Raw genomic sequence first — 22,800 nt, 5'->3', positions numbered from 1 at the left:
TGAGAGCTGACCTGCAGTACTTAAGAATGACCACTACCCAGTGCATGGAGCTGTGATATTCTGGCTCTGTCAGCTATTTACTTCTGGTCTCCACAGAAACCAGCAGCAGATCAGTGGCGATGTCAGGTGTCGGACCACATCCAACCTAACATTGATGACCTAATCTTTAGATAGGTCATCAATATCAGAAGTCCTGGCTGACTCCTTTAATTCTGAAACACAAACCTAATTATTTAATTAATGGATATTTCCACCTTTTCTATAAATTTAGTGTGGCGCCCTGGACTAGCCAGGTCGTCACAGGTACTACAACATGCACCCCCACCCCGAGATAGGCACATCAGCCAAACACAAAATCCTTGTTGCCTCCATCCAGGGGCTAATGTCCACACCAGGTGGGGTGGAGCCAGGCAGTTGGCTCCACCCACTGAGGAGTTCACAGTCCTGGAGGCGGGAAAAGGAAAGCAGATCAGTTAGGGAAGTGAAGGAGTAAGGAGTGAAGTGGTAGTAGAGGAGCAAACTGACTGTGTCCGGGTACGTGGCCCGGGCACCGAGAGCAAGGTTGGCAGATGGTGGTGGCCGGCTGCAGGAGAGGCAGATCAACGCGGAACCGTAGGACCGGGGACGGGCGGTGGCCCGCCGGTACCAAACCGGGGAGCGAAGTGAAGCCAGCACAAACCGGCAGGGCCTGCGGACCCCGACCAGGTTTGGAGTCGCCGTTAAATAGGTCAAATCCGTCAGTGACCGGAACCCCAGGGGTTTCCTAACAGCCAAGACCCGATTGAAGGCAACCGTCCAACCAGCAAAAGGAAATACAGCTACCGCCACAGCTAGAGTTCCAAGGGCCAGAGCCTGCGGGCAAAAGGGCTCCTTCGGCATATATACACACTGGGGAGCGGGTTACCGGTGGGAAGCCATCGGGACCGAACATACACAAAGGTGCAGGGAAAGGCAGCCACCACCAACCGTCCGGGAGAAACCACAGCAGCCGGCTGCGGGACCCGTCCATCCAGCCGTTTGGTTTACCAGAGACTTTGCATCCATTTGTGGCTGAGTGAGTACTACCGTGCCATCCGGCACCGCGCTGCGCAGTCCACGCGACCCTGCACTTTGCCAACCCTGCCTCCCCGACACCTCACCGGGCCCCGGGACCACCAACCCCCTACCCACGGAGGGGAGAGAAACATCCCAGCTGCTCCCTACCATCACTCCCGGGATCCCCGTCAATAGCAGCGGTGGTGCCCAACCTCACCACAACCCATGGGTGGCGTCACGGACCAAATCCTCAAACCGAACTACCCCCCTTTTACTCACAGGCGAGGAGCACCGCTCGAGTCCCCGGATCCGGCCCACCGCTCGAGCCACCGAGCAGCAGCAGCGCCGGACCCGAGCGTGGAGAGCGCAGCGCCCCGCCGCCCGCGACATTAGGACTACCTTATAACTCTAAAATTCAAAATATATTTTTTTAACACAACATATTCCAAAGGAATGAATGCAGGAGCTATACTGTAATCTGACATGCACAACCCTGCCATGATGAATTCACTAGCCTAAGCTAGGGCTGCATGTAATCATGTAGGGATTGTGATAAAGCTGTAGTTATTATGCAATTTCGATTTTACTATTGTAACAAATGTTGCACGTGATCCTGATAATATACCAAACTTTCCAAACATAATCTGAATTTTTAGATGATTGCTATGTTCTTTGCACCTTTCCTAACATAGTAAACAATTTAACTAGTATTACATTGGCATTAGAGGGGTTGGCCTGGTACAGGTAATTGATTACCAATCTACAGGATAGGTCATCAACAGAAGATCAGCAGGGCTGATCAAAGTGCGCATGCGCAGGAGCGCAATGGAGGCCTCTCTGTGAAAGATGCGTCATGCACACGCGGCTTGGCAGAAGGATGGCGATCGCAAAAAGAGAGGAGGCGCTGGACCTAGAGCAGCGACACCCATCGGACTGAATCGCTCCAGGTGAGTATTATAAAGGTGTTTTTTTACATTCTACAGAGCAGCCTTGGCTCTTATATACAGTATTCTAGAAGCCTGTATATAAGAGCTCACTAAAGGTGGCCGCAGCTCATAAGGGAAAAACCTGATGACAGGTTCACTTTAAGGGAATGTGTGAATTACAATACCAAAATTGTTTAAAAGAACAGAGAGTCCTCAGTGGTTGATACCTTTTAATGGCTAACTGAAAAGATGGTAATAATTGCAAGCTTACCATCTTTTCAGTTAGCCATTAAAAGGTATCAACCACTGAGGACTCTCTGTTCTTTTAAACAATTTTTTTATCTCTACTGGCTAACACGGTACAAAGATATATTTTACTTGTTACAATACCAAGACAGATTATTAAACTTAGTTATTCAGTTTTGAAAAATAAGTGATCATATTACAATGTACAAATATATGAGGGGACAGTACAGAGGTCTGTATAATGAGCTATTGAAAACCTAGGTCTGCAATGGGGACAAGGGGCATCCTCTATGTCTGGAGGAAAGAAGCTTTAATCCTAATCATAGATGCAGATTCTTTACTGTAAGAGCAATCATGATATGATGTTGTAATAGTTGATTCACTACAATAGTACAAGTAGGGCCTGGATGCCTTTCTTGAGAAATATAATATTAGAGGTTACCTAGGTATGAAAGTCTATGATGGGACGTTGATCCAGGGAATCAGTCTGATTGCCGCTTGGGGCAACTAGCATCTGTCTCATGGGTGTTTGCCTTCATTTGGATTAACAAGATAGGATGTTTGAACTCAATGGACTTGTATTTCCCTTCAACCTTAAAATCCATGAAACTATGAAACACAGGAAGTATTTTACAGTCAAACCCAAACTGAAGTGGAGCTTCTGGAGCCTAGGACTGCATCAGTTCCACATCATCTCTCAGCGTCACAGTAAATTCAAGGCTGATGTTCAACTTGTCGACTCATCAGTTTCGTTCCATGAGCACTGCAATCGGGGCATTGACTCTTTCACATCTGAGAGTGAACGTCAGTCCAGAATTTGCCTTGTAGCTAAAAGAGTGATCCATTGAGTGGCCGTGCACCCCTGGCTGCGGAACGCTGCTCAAATTTTAAGTAAAATTAACTTGATGAATTTTCATGAAATAACTGTATCAAGATATCAAGAGACCACTGCGCAACCAGCTCTGTCCTCACCTATTGTACCACCACCCATTCCCTGTAGACTGTGAGCCCTCGCGGGCAGGGTCCTCTCTCCTCCTATACCAGTCTGTTTTGTACTGTTAATGATTGTTGTACGTATACCCTCTGTCACTTGTAAGCGCCATGGAATAAATGGTGCTATAATAATAAATAATAATAATATCATTAATCATACAAACAATAACTTACCAGCTTGGTTAGTGGTGATATTGACAGAGACATGCTGGGGAGGAAATGGACTTTTATTGGTGACTCCATTCACAGACTGGATCTCGAAGGTGTAAGGGGTATGAGCCCATAAATTACTAATGAAGACACGAGTGTCCGTCAACCCCATTTGCCGTGGAACAAAATCGACATTGTCATCACATCTTGAGCAGCTCCGCCGGTCAGAGCGGCACTTCTTACAGATGATATTGTATGTGACATCATCCCTGCCACCAGTTTCACGCGGTGGATGCCACTCCAAGGTGATAGATGTCTCATTAACTATTGAGATGACATTCCGGGGTCCAGAAGGAACACCTGAAAACAAAATCATAAGTTAAAAGGTCAGAAGGAAGGTATTTATATGTGGAAACTGAAATATTATAATAGGATACAGTAAAATGTTTCTATGGTTGGAATAGTAGCGAATTTATAACAAATCTGTTCCTACCCAAAAATAAAAAAAATATTGGTGTTTTACCCTCCACATAATGAATAATGGGTTTAACAGAACTCAAGCAATCAAAATGGCCTTATGGATGCTCTATGGAGTGTTTGCCTATTCACTAATGTAATGGTGCAACCACAGAAAGTCACTGGGATAAGTAAAAATGAGTAAAAAGAAAGCAAAAAAAGTCCTCAAATTCAAAATAAGTAACAATCTTGTTGACCTCATAAAGACTTGTCTTTTGAGATACAATTGTGGTTTTTTTCAGCTAATTTCATTGAACTTTTTGACCCTATAGGAAATGTTAACCTACAGCAGTGGTCCACAACATTTATGGGCTTGAGAGCCAAATTCAGCTCTGAGAGAGGGTCACAAGCCACATCCAGCTCCCACCTCTCATAGTAGGGACACCCAGAGCCCACTTTACCGGTATAATGACAGCCACAGCTTCTTCACAGAAATCACACTGAGGTAGTATACCAAGATCCAGAAGATTCCAAGATCTGCAGTGTCTTCAATGTGGAGCTGCTCACAAAAGTCACCATCTGGAGACCTGCTCTTCATAACTGTTTACTAGAGCAGATGCTTATGCACCAAGCTGGGAGACAGTCACGAGCCAAATGTCATGGGCCTGGGAGCCACATGTGGCTTTCAAGCTACAGGTTGGGAGCCCCTGACCTACAGTATGATCCTGAGATCATTTTTGTAGGACAGTACCATACAATATATTACAGTTGTTTGTTAGATGGAGCCGTGCACTAATGAGGTGACAGCAGAATCTTTAGTTGCAAGGGCATTATATCACCCAACTATGAAAATAATATTCCTCATAACCATGTATAATTATGTAGGTCTACAGATGCCCCTAGATGGGGACAATCCGTGGCCAGCACTTACTCCATTACATGAATAGAAACAAGAGAACGGAAGTACTATATAGTGCAAATTATCACAAATGTTTATTAGACAATACAAAATTCAAAAAACACACACCAAGAAAAAATGGCCATGTTTAAAAAATTGCCTATAAAAACAGCATGGAAGGGGAGATCAAACCCTGGGTATGGGAGCAACGATGATGTCAGAATATATAAACACCCATGTACAAAAATAGAATATTAGTACAAGACAATATATCCATTATATACAATAACAAAATTTGTATAAATACTGTACCCTAATCTAGGGAGGACAGCATACGGCCCAAGCAAATTGCACATCCTAAAGTATCAAAAACACAGTGGTAGGTAAACATAAGAGCCACACTGTCCAAAGGGTGTATACTAAGTCACATGAATAGCATAAAGTGCTAAGTGCGGTAAATAGAAGTATCCCAACTCAGGGAATCCCCCCATGAAAATGCCCCCAAGCCATCCAATGTACGTTTCGCCAAAGATAGATACCTGTGTGGCTAGGGCTTCATTATTGTCTAATAAACATTTGTGATAATTTGCACTATATAGTACTCCCGTTCTCTTGTTTCTATCCCCCAACTAGTCTGCCCTCTTAGCATGTTAGTGGGTGTGCTAACATGCTATTCAATACCCATTTCCTAGCATCATCAGCGGTGACGTGTGTAGCTGTATCAGTTGTCACTGCCTCAGACGCCGGGTTTAGGCCCAGTGCGCATGATCAGAAGTCTTGTCACTTCTGGACATGCGCACTATGAAGCTGCATGTACGTGTCCCAGCTTCAGAGAGGTCTAGTGCGCATGACCAGAAGTGCCAGAACTTCTGATCATGCACACTGACACTACACCTGGCGTCTGAGGGGGTGACAGCAGACACAGGTGCACACGTTACTGTGATCATGCTGGGCATTGAATAGCATGTTAACACGCCCCTGTGGGCATACTAACATGCTAAGAGGGCATACTAGTTGGGAGATATAACGCCCCTGCGACTAATCCCTGCACTCATTAGCTTATCATAAAGGATCTTTAGAAATACTTTTTCTATAGATCTCTTTATCTATGCTAGTGTATACAGGGACAGTTAGGCAGGGATTAGCAATATGCACCCAGAACTGCTCGTGTTTCTGGGTGCATATTACACCTGACAGGTTCACTTTAAGTAATGATGGCTACTATTGGCTGCAGCATGTAATGGGTAAAGGGTCACGATCAGGGCCGGATTATAGGCGGGGCAGGTGGGGCTCCAGCCCCGGGGCCCCCACCACAAGAGCTTCTGAGGGGGGCCCCCACCACCATCTGTGTGGGCGCCATTTTATTAACGCTGCAGTGGTTCAGGACCACACTGTACCCTTAAAGAATTTCAATCCCAGCCGTCACTGCTGCATACACGCCCACTGCACGCTGTGTGGACTGTGTCTGCAAGGATGACGTAACCGCGCGCCTGATGCTTCTTCCTGCCGAAGAGGAGCTTGTGAGAGGACAGGAGCAGAGGCCTCAGTGGAGCACGGTGAGTATGACGTCCTCCATCATGGTGCTATGCAGGAGGCTGCAGTGAGGAGGCAGCAGGACTGGATCCCATAGTGTCAGTGGCCACTCTGCCAGGGATCAGAGTGAGTTATTGCAGGATTGTGAACTGCTGCAGATCAGGTCGGGCTGTCAGTGCCGGGTCATCAGGTCGGGCTGTCAGTGCCGGGTCATCAGCCTCATCCCTCCCCTGCAATAACTCACACTGAGCTCCAGCACAGACATCACTACACAGATCCTGCACTGATCACATCTGAGCCTGCAGGACACCACAGATTATACTATATTGCCCATATTACATGTAGAATATGTGAGGTCCTGTAGATCCAGGTGTGATCAGTGCAGGGCATGGGCATTGTATATCCGTGTATATGGTTATATCACATCCAGTGTACAGAGTAGTGTGATATACTGTGTACACACATCAGATGGCATATAATAATCTGTATATTGTATAACATCTGGTGTCTGTATCACAGTAAACCCGGTCAAATGCCAGGGCCATGGGCTGCCGTGGGGGCCCACTCGCGGTGGCAGGAGTGGCGTACCGCTAGTAAGGGGGGTCCGGTGCCTGCGCTGTCACTGGCCTCCCCCCGATGAGGATCGTGCTTTCAATTGTATCGGCATCACAGTTGACGATTACAATTGAGAGCAATGATGAGATGGAGCGGCACGCTCTCTCTCATGATTCTCTTCACTGTGTCTGTTGGCACTCTGACAGATCAGCAGCGGAGTGCGGTGACGTCACCACTGCGCGCCTGCTGAGATGTCAGAGCGAGCGACAGCAATGGACGCGCCGAGGAGACCGGAGCAGTGGGGGAACAAGGAGAAGTGAGTATGTACAATCACTGTGGCCAGACGACCATGGGGGTTCATTAAATGATATGGTGGCTGTATACTACATGAGGGTGCCTAATGCTATCTAGCTCTCTGCACTGTGGTATATAGGGGCTGTATACTACGTGAGGATGCCTAATGCTATATGTGTCTGCATTGTGCTATATAGGGGCTGTATACTATGTGAGGATGCCTAATGCTATCTGGGTCTGCACTGTGCTATATAGAGGCTGTATACTACATGAGGATGCCTAATACTATCTGGCTCTGCTCTGTGCTATATAGGGGCTGTGTACTATGTGAAGGTGCTTAATATTATCTGGTCTGCTCTGTGCTATATAGGGGTTGTGTACTATGTGAGGATGCCTATTGCTATCTGGCTCTGCACTGTGCTATATGGGGGCTGTATACTATATGAGGGTGCCTACTGCTATATGGGTCTGCATAGTGCCATATGGGGGCTGCATAGTGCTACATGGGGGCTGCATCATACTATATGGAGGACTATGGGAGCTTCATAACACTATATGAAGGAATATGGGGGCTGCATAATACTATACCCCCAGAGTTATATGTCCCCTCCACCCCAGAGCTGTATACCCCCATAGCTGCATGTCACCCCCCCACCTCAGAGCCACTGCCCCCCTCTAGAACTGTATGCCCCCCATTGCTATATACCCCTTTCCTCAATAATATGTATGTCCCCCAGTAATGTGTGTGTCCCCAGCCTCTCTTGTGATGTGTGTATATATATCGGTGTTAGTGTGCTCTATGTGCGGTCATGTCTGTTAGTGACGGCCACCAATCAGCGTGGCACAGACACATGCCCAGGAGGAGCTGGATGGAGACAAGCGAGGAGGTGAATGAGACTGTTCCTGGCTTCCCAATATTAAAAATATATCTAAAAATATAAAAATGTGTCTGTGTGCATGTATGATGTGTATCTATGTGTTTCAGTGTATATGACTGTCTAGATCTATGTCTGTGTTTTTGTGAATTTCTGTTTAAATATATATGTGTACGTATGCCTGTATGTGTATGCATATGTGCATGTCTATGTGTGGATGGGGCCCACTGAGACTCTTTCGCCCAGGGCCCACAAAAACCTGAAGCCGGCCCTGCGTGTACCAGTCATGTATTCTCCTGTACACTGTACAGGGGCGTACCTTTTGGGGGGCATGCGGCATATTTGCCCCTGCACAGCAATCAGGGGGGCACCATTGGAAAGTGTGAGGCAGCAGTATGGTCGGAGAAAATTGTAGGTGGACAGTATTGGGAAAGAAAAGTGTAAGGGGCATAGTATAGAGACTGGGTAGTGGCGGGGATAAGCAGTGTAGAGAAGGGGCAGCATGGTGGCTAGTGTGAGGGCACAATATGCTGAGCTGGGGGAATGTGAGACGGAGGTACAGTATAGTGACTGGATAGTGAAGGAGACAGGCAGTATAGAGAAGGGGCAGCATGGTGGCCAGTGTGAGGGCACAGTATGGAGGGTACAGTATGCTGAGGAGGGGGAATGTGAGACGGAGGTACAGTATAGTGACTAGATGGTGAAGCAGGTAGGCAGTATAGAGAAGGGGCGGCATGGTGGCCAGTGTGAGGGCACAGTATGGAGGGTACAGTATGCTGAGGAGGGGGAATGTGAGACGGAGGTACAGTATAGTGACTAGATGGTGAAGAAGGTAGGCAGTATGGAGAAGGGGCAGCATGGTGGCCAGTGTGAGGCCACATTATGGAGGGCACAGTATGCTGAGGAGGGTGAATGTGAGACTGAAGTGCAGTATTTATATCTAAATGCTACAGTTCGTGCTCTACTGTTACGGCTAAAAATGTTATTGGGCTCCCACCAGATTTTCTGCCCAGGGGCCCCCACCAACCTTAATCTGGCCCTGGTCACGATTAAAGTTATCTGTAAGTTTCTAGAAGCTTCTAGAAACTATATAGAAGTCATGTCGGCTTAGAAATAGATTTCAGGATGAGATATGCCTTATCAGTTTTTCTTACCTTTTCCAAGAAGAGAATGTTCCTTGACTCTAAAGAAAACCGTGGCAAGAAGTTTCCCAAGAGATGAACCGATTGGGAAAATAGTTTTTACTCAGTCAGTAAGACTGCGTCCAGGAGTGACCACATGATTGATATTATAGACAATGAGGAGTAAGATGAGGACGAGACGTATTTTTGTTCTCAACAGCACAGACACTGTTTTATATTATTTTATGTTTCTTGCATTAGACGCATCCTCGGGGATTCTATTTAAGGCATTTACTACCCACTCGATAAAGTAAGACTTTCTGACTTTGTGAACTCTTGTTATTTCTACACTTAAGTGCCACAGTGTGATTTCCCCCTCCTCTCTTTTTAAGAAGCTCTGTCCTCGTGAACTTTGTAAAGGGCAGTTACTGTAGTATGTGTAGTACAGGCATCCCTGGGGTCCAAAATGTTATATGTGGAAGTGTGCCAGCCAGAGAGGAAGATTGTCTATGTCATGCTGCTAAAATTTCAGTTGTAAAAAGGTCAAAAAGTTGACGAGTGATGGAAGTAGCGGCACTTGTTTTTTGAAATATTGGGATACATTATGGTATGTGTTCCTTAATATATGACACATCGTTAAGCCAGATATGGATTTCAATGGTAAATATAAACTTCACATATTATACATAGATACATGACCCCAATGGCTGGAAAGAGAATATCATGCTACATACAAAATAGATGAATTCTTGAATTAAGGTGAAAGTTGTATTTTATTTATCAGCTGGGTGCAGTGTATATATAGGCGCTAGAGATGATTGAAGTGATTTGCCGGTCAATATTCTGTAGCCGTGCAAAGCGTTCCCTACCGGACGACATCCCTGCCTCCTCTTTTGATTAGTCGGCCTGGCATGATGTCATTATTGTGGCGTGACATGCACAAATCCTGCCAGGCTGGCTAATCAAAGAAGATCAAGGGATGCCAATAGATAGAAGATGTTAACAGCTCCATCAGGTTTCCAGCTTTCTTCTTCTTTTTGTTAGTCTTTTCTATCATTAAGTGAGAAAACATGACACAAAAAGTAATGCTAATGTGGACACATTTTTTCCACATATGCCTTGCTCATTGTGTTGTTTGGCAAACGTAGACCAACAGAGTTATAGATAATATGTACGGAGTGTGAGCACTAGATGGGTCCTTTTATTTTAATTTTATTTTTATAAAAAAAATTTCAGGTCCAGGCTGTTACACTAAACAGAAATCTATCAGTTATCTAATATATAAAGCTGAGTGTATGTATGTATGTATGTATGCGTGTGTATGTCCGCTAAAGGAATTTGCACCGTCGCATTTACAATCACAAAATTTTGCACAGACACTCCATTTGACTCAGGGAACGTCATAGACTATGCTTTGAGGGGAAATTTTAACCCTGTGCTTTAGAGTTATTTGCCAAAAAAACTGCCTCCATTAAAGTCAATGGAGCTGGGAGCCACAATGCAGCCAGAACTTCAGAAGAATGCACAGTCACGCAATTAAATGGAATGTTGGGGGCCACAATGCAGCCAGGGAAACAGACAGACAGAGACAGACAGACAAAGAGACAGGGAAAGAGACAGACAGGGAAAGAGACAGACAGGGAAAGAGGCAGACAGACACAGATAGACACAGACAGACAAAGAGACAGACAGTAAAAGAGACTGTCAGGGAAAGACAGGGAAAGACAGGGAAAGAGACAGAAGGGGAAGAGATAGAAAGACAGACAGATAGGGAAAGAGACAGACAGGCACGGAAAGAGATAGAGAGACAGACAAGGAAAGAAATAAAGAGACAGACAGGGAAAGAAACAGACAAAGAGATAGAGAGAGACAGAGAGGGAGACAGACAGAGACTGGGAGAGAAACAGAGACAGTTACTAAACCGGGCAATGCCGGGTGCTACAGCTAGTTAACTATAATGATCTTGCAAAGAACAGTAGAGCCATGAGCATGGGTAGAAGGCCTTCAGGATGGGTGCCTCTGAATATGGCAATTACCGTTGCCCGTTGTGTTGTGACTTGGCCAGTTATACGTTTGCGGAATAAAATATACACTAAAGAAACTAAGATATATGTGGAAGGGTGGAAAGGGGTTAACAGTCACAGCCATGCCATTCAAGTACCATGTCACTTAATCACGTTATGACAAGCACTTTGTAAGCCACTCTAGAATCTGTTTCCACAGTTACCAGGTACTAGAAAGTCGCTTTTCCACCGTTTAAGAGGCCGGGCACGTTAACATTTCATATCTTGTTTTCCTCTCGAGTCAGGCGGATATCCAGGTCTATTACAGAAAGCCATTCTAGGACCAGGTCTGTGATGGACATCCCCACCATCAGTTATAGGTTATAGTGGATTTAGGACAATGATTGACTTCAGACACGAGAAGGTCAGTCTGACCTATCTTGAGCCTTGATGATCCTGATTTCTAATAAAAAAAAGCTTTGGTGAAATCCCTTTAATCATTAAGTTCAATGTTTTCCATTAGAGTGAAAACCTGAGATGACATCGGCCTTGGGGCTTCTCGTAGTCACTCATACGTCATATATGTATATGTTTTATAGTTTGAGCATCAATAGTAATATTCAAGATTTTTACTGAATTGAGGATGTATTGATCGGCTTAAATACCACTCATCACTGCAGGAGCAGAATTACCATGGAGCTAAGGATCCTGGCAAGTCATGCAGAGAGCTTGATATTTCCAGTACATATTTGATTAGCTATTGTATATGATACTATTAATAACTGTGACTACCAATATGGAGCCTTTCACTTCTTTTCGCAACTTCTAGGAATAACTCCATTTACCCACATACCTCCATTACATTTTGAATTTAGCATTTTAGAAGATACCCTTGTATATGTGCTGATGGATTTACATTAATGTACAACAGTTCTGACATTGTCAAAGCCGCCATATTGTGCACTGTGTTGGATTATAGCATTTTAGGAATCAATATAGAGGAATTTCATATCGTATTCTTTAAAGGAACATGTCAGCTCTTGCACACCTCTAAAACTGCCATAGTCATGTTAAAGAGGACCTTTCAGTGGTTTGGACATGTAAAACTGGCCACATCATGTAATAGTGGATTTATTACATTATAAAGTTGTGATTTGAGTTCCCACTTGATCTCTGATGGAGTTTACTTTTTGCACTGCATTATGTTGCCTAATACTATGCAGAAGGGGTCATGCAGGGAAAAAAACACCCCAGAGATGTCCAAATTAGGCTTTCTCTGTTTGAAACATGTAATGACACACAACCCTGCACTCCCCAATGATCGTACTTCCTGCATCTACTGTGATTAGCATGGGATGGGAGTACAGCAGAGCTGTGTATCTCTACAAACACCTCTGCATATGCACTTCTCATCCCACAGCACTGTTAGTGTGAGAATAGGGGGAAGAGAACTATGCTGACAGAGCTGTGAGATGAGAGCTGCACATGAAGAGGTGTTTGTAATGACACACAGTTCTACTCTACTCCCCTGCCCCACTTTTAATTACAGTAGATGCCAGCAGTATGGTCAGGGAAAAAGAAACAGGGCTGTGTATTATTACAAACACCTTTGCATGTGCAGTTCTCATCCCACAGCACTGTCAGTGTGAGAATAGAAGCAGGAGAGCTATAGTGTAAGTGCTGTGAGATGAGAGCTGCAGATACAGAGGTGTTTGTAATGACACACAGTTCTACTCTACTCCCCTGCCCCACTTTTAATTACAGTAGACGCCAGCAGTATGGTCAGTGAAGAAGAAACAGGGCTGTGTATTATTACAAACACCTTTGCATCTGCAGTTCTCATCCCACAGCACTGTCAGTGTGAGAATAGAAGCAGGAGAGCTATAGTGTAAGTGCTGTGAGATGAGAGCTGCAGATACAGAGGTGTTTTTAATGACACGCAGTTCGACTCTACTCACCCGCCCTACTGTTAATCACAGTAGTTGCTGGCAGTGAGATCAGAGAAGAAAGCAGTGCTGTGTGTCATTACACAGAGAAAGCCGGGTCTGAAAATCTCTGGGGGCATTTTCTTTATTCCACCCTGCTTTTGATTGGGCAATGTATTTTATATAGCAAAAATACTTTCAAAATATATTTAATGCAAGATGATGAGTTAAGCATTTGAGTATTTTTTTTTACTAATTACTAGGACTAATTACTAGGCAGAAGTTAAGTGCTCTTATTACAGTTAGGGTACCTTTCCATCTTGAAGAATATTTGACTCATCAGTAAGATCTGCAGCACCATTATACCATAGCTTGTAATATAATGTATACAGTATGTGTTGGTGCAGTATTACCGCATGGTCAAAGAACGGCATTGATCAAATCTAGACAGATAGACAGCATGCAAACGAGACGCTTATCTCCATTATCACACATCCATCACCATCTTGCAGGAGTTGCTATCACGCAGAGCAGGCAGCCTGAAGGCCAATACAATTATTTCTCTTGTCTTGTGATGTTAACCTCTATAGTGACCGAATAGTTTGGACCGCAAATGGCTTGTTCAGTTTACAACTATCTCGCTTGATTCCCTAATGTTTTCCATGGGGAAAGAGGAGTAAGCTGCCCCTAAACTCCTCTGGCTGAGGCTTATCTAAAAGAACAACCAAAGAATTTAACGTGAAATCAAACTGTCTGGAGGATCTGAAAGTAGCGGGCCAACTAATCTCACCAAAAACAACACGTTCAGACAACTTAAAGGGTTGTCTGGCAGTAACATATTGCTGACCTATACATAAGATATGTCATCAAATTGTTGGGGGTCTGACAATCGCCCTCCCAAGCGATCGGTACTGATCTTCTCCATCGGAGGTCAGATGTAAACGATGTACGGTGTGGAAACAGGGAGGTTCCCTGCATTATGTAGGGACTGAAGTCAAATAGGAGTCAAATAGGTACAGGAGTCATTTGATTTTTGGAATAAATTAACCCTTCGAGTGAATGGACCATCACAAAAATGTATAGCACTTGGATGTTTTCGAGGAGCTGTCCAGTTTTTACTGTTTTATGGGTTGGAGAAGCTTGCATTTTATTCTTGCTTGCATACGAGAAAAATGGATGCCTCAATGATGGTAATGATGGTAAACAAGGACACTGGAACCAAAAAAAGGGTGAAAATTAAATACAGCACACGGACAAAAAAAACCCCTCTTTTTTGTATGCAAAAAATGGAAGTCTGAATGACGGCTTAATTCTTTACATGTGATCTGATTTATTTTACTAGGTTACTGCCCAACATGGCGGCTCAGTGGAGTCATGTTTTCCATACCTTTTTACATAGGTTCTCTCTGACTAGTCACGCCTCCACGCTCCAAACACATATTAATAACTGCTATTGATCCTTCCGATATTTCAGACAGGGATTCATGTGAGTAATGGGAATCTCATACCCCTCACCTACTGTATCCTTCCTCACCCTTCCCTTGTAGACTGTAAGCCCTCGCGGGCAAGGTCCTCTCTCCTCCTGTACCAGTCTGTGCCTTGTATGGTTTATGATTATTGTACTTGTCCCAATTTTGTATACCTCTTTTCATATGTAAAGTGCCATGGAATAAATGGCGCTATAATAATAAATAATAATAATAATCTCCATTCAGCACTGCAGAATGTATTTGGACTACAGTATACGGTATACAGTAAGCAAAAGACAAAAAAACTAACTAATTCTTATAGGCTAAAACATTTTTGTGAGTTAGCCAAATACTTTTTTCAGATCTGAATAGGAAAATAGCGGTTCATGGGGCAAAGATTTGTTCAAATTAATAGTTGGCCATTTTTTGGGGGTGATTCTACTCACCTGCTGGTAGGTATTAAAGAAGTGGTCCACTACAAAGCATAGTGGACATATCGATGAAAAGCTGAGACAGAAGGTTTTTTCTAAATGCCTTCTGTTGTCCATCCTGCCTGTGAGCAGCGCTATTGCTGTCCACTCATCCATATCATGTGACCTGAGCTGCAGTGACTTCTGATGTCCGATGATGTCACATCAACTTCCGGAACTAAAAGTTGACCCGACATCACCGAGACGGCACCAGTCTTCCTGAGTGACTGAGCTGTGGATGGAGTTTCACCACACATCACAGCCCAGCATCGCTCGTCCTTGCAGCGCTCTGCAGTGAAGGAGAGAGCACGTGAGATGCTGGGCTGTGATGTGCGATGAAACTCCATCCACAGGCCAGTCATTCACGGAGACTGGGTCACACCTGGGGGATGCCGGGTCAATTTCCAATTCCAGAAGTTGATGTGACATTACCGGACATCAGAGGTCACGCCATCCCAGGTCACGTGGTGGGGGATGAGCAAACAGAGATAGTGCCACTCATAGGCAGAATGGACAACAGAAGATATTTAGAAAAAGCCTTCTGTCTCAGCTTTACATTGATGTGGCCACTATGCTTTGTACCGAACTGTCCCTTTATAAACACAACATCCATACTGTTTTGAGGGCTGTTGCAGTTCGGATCCAGTGTCGTCCGTTGATTTGCAGGAGTTCATTGTAAGAGATTGGTAGGGTTCGATGTGCCACATTACTCCCGTATGCATCTCTATAAATGAGTATTTCCCAGGAATACCTTTATGGTATGAAATATTTTTGAAGAAGAGATCAGTTGGATCCAGAAATGCGTTGACTTGTCTTTGTGAAATAAAGTAACTACTATTTAGTTAATGTTTGTTGGCGCTCATTTACACATCTACGCCCGGAAGCAGTGTGGACATGCCAAACACTACCAATCACTTACAATGAAAACTTTCCGAGACTGCCTCAATGAGTTGGGCTACTGCCAGACACCTCTGGTGGCAGCCTATCTACCATAAGAACATAGTATAGGGTATTTTGAAATTTGACATGTCCAACTTTCTTTCCCCTGACATCTCCCAAATGTGAGACAAAATCTAAGGCCTCCTTCACACATCCGTGCAAAACGTTGGTGCTTTGCACAGCTGTGTTGAAGGTGCGCAAGGCCCATATGTGTAATTTTGGCACACATGTGCTAACTGTGTGATATCCAGATAGCACATGGACAGCATGAACTTCTAAAGCTATCTGTCCCTGACGCTGCTGTCTCCGGCACTGCTGTTGCATCCAGGTACGCGGTGCAGTGAATATGCAATGAGCATAATGAGTGGGCCCGGAAGCAAGTGACAGGAGCACTGAAGACAGCAGCACTGGAGACAGGTGAGAATAGAAAATCATTTTTTTTTCAAAGACACGTGTTTTGTCTGGTACATGTCACACGGATCACATCCGTGCAGTCTGTGTGACATTAGTGCTGCTGGAGACAAACTGACAAGTCACTGTGTGGAGCACATGGAGATGCATGTGCTACTTATGGACACACGTCCGGGGGAAAACACTGATGTGTGTGCAGACCAATTGATTTTAATGGGTCTGCGTATGTCCGTGTCTCCGGTACATATGAAGACAGACGTCACACATACCGGAGACACAGATGTGTGAAGGAGGCCTAATAAACTTTTCATGATCACTGAAATTGGGTTCAGCCAACTTTACCCTAGTGTGTATGGCCACTTATACAGAGCTCATAAGTCAATATTTTACATATCACAGTAATCAATTATTTTTGTAGTTGCTGACTAAATGATCTGTGTGCTGTTACTACCTGTTTTCTTTAAAACCTTTCATGACATATCTACTGTTATTTAATTAATATTATTCAATGTATATACGTTCATGCTTGTCCTTTGCTGCCATCTACTGGTTAGGCCCTTCTGTTCCCTTGGTTCTTTTTAGTCCAGTCTGTGGGAGTGTTTTCAGCCCTACATGTGACCTCACATCCTGACTCCAAGTTACTCTCACTTTTAGTCAGTGCATTGTGAGGAGCAGATCTATCTCTCCTTTGGGCTTCAGAAAAGTAAAGTTTTTGACCATAGTAGCAGCTCTAGGACAACCATCACAAGACTACCACAGTTACAGCCACTTGATCACTGTACTGCTGCATATTTTTGTTCATGGAGGAAAAATAAACCACCGTTGCTTCACCTCAGTGTGTATACATTTGAATCCATCAACCCTGGAGTGCTCTGGTCATGTCTGCCTTACATAGTGGAAATGAAGGTAAGGCTCCTCACACTTCTACCCAACTACCTGCCTTCAATCGCCTCTAAGGGGTACTTTGCACGCTGCGCCATCGCTAGCCGATTGTAGCAATGCCGAGCGCGATTGTCCCCGCCCCTGTCGCAGATGCGATATCTTGTGACAGCTGCCGTAGCGAACATTATCGCTACGGCAGCTTCACACGCACTTACCTGCCCTGCGACGTTGCTCTGGCCGGCGACCCGCCTCCTTCCTAAGGGGGCGGGTCGTGCGGCGTCACAGCGACGTCACACGGCAGGCAGCCAATAGAAGCAGGGGGGCGGAGATGAGCGGGACGTAAACATCCTTCCTTCCTCATTGCAGGCGGGACGCAGGTAAGGAGATGTTCCTCACTCCTTTGGCTTCATACAGAGCGATGTGTGCTGCCGCAGGAATGAGGAACAACATCGTACCTGTCGCTGCAGCGAAATTATGGAAATGACCCACACTACACAGATCACCGATTTACGACGCTTTTGCGATCGTTTATCGGTGCTTCTAGGCTTTACACGTTGCGACGTCGTTACCGGCGCCGGATGTGCGTCACTTTCGATTTGACCCCGACGAGATCGCAGTAGCGATGTTGCAACGTGCAAAGCCCCCCTAAGTGGTGACAGAATAATCTGACATCTTGAGGAGGCTTTATGTTTCTTAATCTGCTAATTATACCATTCCAGCTTTCAATGTAAAAGGTCCAACATAAAATATTGTCTGGCCTAAGCTCATCTATGATCTTGCACCATCTAGCATGAGATTATGCCTCTTGGCCAGGAAGAACATAGTCCGTGATCGATGAGGTACTGGTCAGCAGAATACTTTGTATATACAGAGGAGAATGCTCCATAGAAGGCTAGAAAAGACTGCGCAATTACCAACCTCAGCTTCTGTACGGCTACTTATTTTGCAGTGGTGTTAGCATCCTTAGAGTTAACCTGCAATGAGCCCGCTCAACTCCCAAAGTAATAATAATGCCATTAATATTACATGAAAGCTGTGGTATAACCTTTTAGGACACAAGAAGAAAAGATGGCTCTGGTGTTATGTACGATGGCAAATTTGTAAATTCATTTCCCTGCTAATCGTACAGAGCTGTGAAACAAGGTCAGAAGGGGCTTCCAGAGAGATAATAAATGTGTTTCATTGTGGAACAGGAGCCGTCCTCCTCACATCTGCAGGGGAACAAGCTTTTCTTTTTCTCCAAATAGTAAGAAATAAAATTTGTAACAAAACTGAAATTGGCCTGTGGGGCTGATATAAACTGGAGAAAAATGCATGCAGAACAGAGCCAGAATAAATTATTATACAACCACGCTACCAGAATATTACACACGCCATAGCTAAATTATACAGCAGTTGTATATAAGATCCTTATAAACTGTAAGCATTTAAAGGGAACCAACCAACAGGATTTTCATATATAAAGTAAAGCCAGTGCTATACTGGGGCTAGGATGCTGAATGTAAGCATAGCTTTTGTTCTGAGAGTGAATGTTTTATGTCAGAAATATAGGCAAGTAAAGTTTCAGCAATGCACTGCTATTTGATTGACAGGTGCAACAGGAAGGGAATATGTGAGTCAGATCTTGCAGTCTATTCCTGACCCTGTCTATTTGTCTGGCCTTCCTCCCCCTGTCACCATTATAGGCGTTCATTCCTGTGCAAGCAGACAGACAGGGGCGGGAATAGATAGTAAGACCCAACCAATATATTCCCTCACTGTTGCACCTGTCACTCAAATACCAGTGCATTGCTGGAGCTTTACTTGCACAAATTTCTGAAATAAAACATCTAATCTCAGAACAAAAGCTATCCTTACATTCAGCATGCTAGCACCAGTATAGCAATGGCTTTACTTTATATATGAAATACTGCTAGTTGGTTCCATTTAAGAATATAAGGAAAGAACTGTGGAAGCAGAACCAGCAGCAGCTGCACCATTTGGACATAGGGCTGAAAAAAATCACCCCGAGAAGGCGCATGATTGAAAATGAACAAGTTGACTTTTGCCATTCTCCAATCAGTTCCTGATTCGTCTGCAATTAAAAATCTCTGGAGAAGCTGTGATTTTGGAATATTCCGCATTCTCAATCTATGAATTAAAGTGTATGTCCATCACCTACAGCATTTTAGAAAAAAAAAAGTCAAAAATAACATTGGACCTAAGAATAGCACAGTGAGTATCTTTACTAATGATCTCGACACATTTTGACAAATAATGCTGTTTCTAATCTTTAGTCCTATTTATGTGTTTAAGGTCCCCTTCACACGTCTGTACAAAACACACATTTTACATGGACGTGTTGAAGGTGTATATAGCCCTCCCTGTGTGATTTTGGCACACGTGTGTTCTCACGAATAGCAGGAACTTTTTATTCACCTGTCCTGGGCACTGCTGTCCCCGGCACTGCTGCTTCCAGGTGCAGTGAATATGCATGAGCATTATGAGCAGGCCTGGAAACAAGTGACAGTAGTGCCGAAGACAGCAGCACTGGAGACAGGCAAGTATAGAAAATCATTTAATTTCAAAGACACATGTTTTCTCTGGTAAGTGTCACACTGATATCACACGGAGCACATCAGAGTATGATCCGTATGACATCAATAATGCCGGAGAAAAACGGACTTGTCTCTATGCAGAATACATGGACACACCGTGACAAACCACGGATGTGTGCGCAAACCGATTGATTTGATGGGTCTGTGCAAGTTTGTGTCACCAGTAAGTAGGAAAATGGACGGAAAGAGGCCTTAGATAGTTGTGCCTCATTTGAAATAGGGAGTACTAGTTTAAAAGAAAAGAGTTATGTCTTAGAAGAACGATCAAGGTCGGAAACTAGGATGAGCTTATGGAGAAGGAGGTTTGTGATTGTGAACAGTCATAATACTTACTGGTGCACGTCACCTCTGGTAGATCAGAATCTGCTCTGTAATATCCATTGCGGCACACACAGATCGGGGAGGACTCGGCGGTGGAGCGGCTGTTGGCCGGACAGGGTGCACATATTCCGAGGCCTTGATTTGCCTTAAACATGCCAGCAGGACAGGCTAGAAAAGAAAAGAGAAGATAAATGATGAAATTCTGGTTTATAGCATAACATACAAATAGTAAGCACATGGCGGGAGTTATGGGACGTGTTCCAAGTGTCACCATGTCTAGATGACAACGTGAAGGTCACAGAGTCAGACAGTTTGTGGCTGCGCTCACATAGTCAGTCAGTCAGTCTGCTGTCTCCACTCAATGTCAGATTTGGAATTGAGGCAGGTGAATCTGACAGACTGAGGCAGGGATATGTTTGCTTGTGTTTCAATTGATTTCCAATCTACTGTCTGTGTCAACACTTAAATATGTACTGCGACTTAATACTACTTAGTAAATATGTCTTTTAATACCCAAAGCAGCCGTGTGTTGTAACCCTTACACTGCCCGCTGGCATGTACCTACCCTTTAGGTCTCAATAAGTAAAAGAAAATGTAAATATTCTTGCCAGATAGTATAGACATAGTGGTGGTGAGATAAACACTGGACTAGGAGTAGTAGTGGTCAGAGAATGTGTGACGCCCTGGCCTATCAGGTCGTCACAAGGGTGCCATGCAATCTGCCCTTCTGCATGGTACCCGCTCCTCCTTGATTACGGGTCCTGTCCTTTGGTGTTTCTAAGAACGGGTATACACAAATCCTGAGGAACACTCTGCACCACACCCACCAAACACCCATTGGGCAGCCTGAGGGGAATATTGCTGCCCAGATGGAGGGATGGTAGAAGGAGGGCCAGAAGTGTCAGTTGGAGAAAGAGAGTGCCAGTGAGCAGTGACAGTCCCAGATGCCAGACCTTGGCCTGGCCTGAAAGGAGCTGGAACCCCGGTCGCAGGGGGTAGTGACAGGGGGAACGGTACTGCCACGGAGGGCAGTTCGGCCGCCCTGTGCTACAACCGGGCAGGGGCCAGGCACGACGGGGTACGCGGACTGTAGGCTGGGAAGTAGCTTTGTGCAGCTCAGTAATTCACCCGACGAGGACGTAATCTTCATGAACCGCTCTCCACCTGCTCCAAAATCAGGGTATTAGCGCAACGAGGGGGATAGGACTTCACAAAACCGTCCAGAAAATTCTAAGCATGAACCCTGAGAACAAGCTCACCCTGCTAGCCACGCAGGTGAGCGGGACCCGAGTAGTTATAGGAGAAAGGGATCCAACAAGACTAAATACAGTGCCAAGGGACAAGGCTTCAGACCAACCAGCAATGCCAAAGGGGCACGGACTCAGCGTGCTCGAACTAAGGCTGCAGGGCATTCAAGACTTTGGTTTACCCAGTGTCAGTGTCAGTATCTCTGGACTGTGTGAGTACGTTGTGCCCCTTTACTCCCAACGGGTCCCCAGCCTTCCATCACCGAGCCCCGGGACACCTTCCCCTGCCCACGGGGGGGTTAACATCACTAGCTGCCACCCCATCGCTCCAGGGCGCTCTCCCTCTCTCCTTAAAGCAGCAGCGGTGATATCCCATTTTGCCACGACCCGTGGGTGGCATCACGGACACTATCCAAATCCACCCTTTCACCCCCCTTTTTATTTCGTGTGGCCGCGTGACCCCGCCTCGGGTCCGGAGACACCTCGAGCCACTGCGGATCCGGATACGAGCAGCCCGTCAGCTGTCGTGGGGGGCGGTACAATTGCACTAGGCGTCACCTACAGTGGTGTGGGAAAATTTGTGAACCCTTCCGAGTATTACACATATTTATGCATAAAATTTCGACACCAGTCCTAAAAGTACATAGAAAACCGAATCTCTCAAATGGATCAAAAACCATTACACTGCCATTTTGTTTTTATTGAGGAAAATGATTCAGTATCCCTTGACTGTGAGTAGCAAAAGTATGTGAATTTTTTATTTCAGTATCTAGTGTGCAGTAATAACTACATCCAAACATTGGCAGTAATTGTTGATTAGTAACGCACATTGGCTTGGAGGAATTTTAGCTGATTCCTCGATATAAAACAGTGTAAAGGAATCTGTCACCAGATTTGGCGACTATGAGCTGCAGCCACCACCACTGAGCTCTTATATACAGTATTCCAGAATCCTGTATATAAGAGACCCGACCGCTGTGTAGACCGTAAAAAAAAAACACCTTTATTATACTCACCTTGGGGGCGGTCTGGTCCAATGGGTGTCACTGCTCTAAGACTGATGCCTCCTCCATCTTGTGTGATCGATGTCCTCCTTCTTCTGAGGCCCGTGTGCATGATACGTCCTACGTCATACATTGGCTGACATTGCGGTTCTGCGCAGGCACACTTTGCTCTGCCCTACTCGGGGCAGATCAAAGTACTGTAGTGCGGATGAGTGGGCGGTTTTTAGCCTTTCCTTGCACCTGCGCATTACAGTACTTTGATCTGCCCTCAGCAGGGCAGATTACAGTGCGCCTGCGCAGGACCACAATGGAGGCCTGTGTAGATAATGTATTACACGTCATCCATACTGGGCTGGGTAGAAGGAGGACGGCGATTGCTGCAAAGAGGAGTTGCCAGACCGGAGAGGAGTGACACCCATCGGACCGGACCGCCCCCTTAGGTGAGTATAA

At 45.1% G+C, this 22,800-nt stretch overlaps 1 protein-coding gene across 2 annotated transcripts in view; it reads right to left on the bottom strand.

Moving 5' to 3' along the window:
- The window catches only part of EPHB1 (EPH receptor B1), a 598,641-nt gene that overhangs the window by 161,954 nt on the left and 413,887 nt on the right, over positions 1-22,800 (bottom strand). For both annotated transcript variants that reach the window (XR_012751721.1, XM_075341011.1), the window contains exons 4-5: positions 20,112-20,267; positions 3,375-3,710 (exon numbers count right to left, since the gene is read on the bottom strand). Coding sequence is in view for 1 of the 2 variants with exons in the window: in XM_075341011.1 (XP_075197126.1) it covers positions 3,375-3,710; positions 20,112-20,267 (492 nt within the window). In the remaining variant the exon portion in view is untranslated. The remainder of the gene's footprint in view (positions 1-3,374; positions 3,711-20,111; positions 20,268-22,800) is intronic.

The sequence above is a fragment of the Anomaloglossus baeobatrachus genome, chromosome 3 (assembly GCF_048569485.1).
Source record: "Anomaloglossus baeobatrachus isolate aAnoBae1 chromosome 3, aAnoBae1.hap1, whole genome shotgun sequence".
In the NCBI taxonomy this organism is placed as follows: Eukaryota; Metazoa; Chordata; class Amphibia; order Anura; family Aromobatidae; genus Anomaloglossus; species Anomaloglossus baeobatrachus.
The sequence above is the reverse complement of the archived record's forward strand: the minus strand, read 5'-3'. Positions and strand labels throughout refer to the sequence as shown.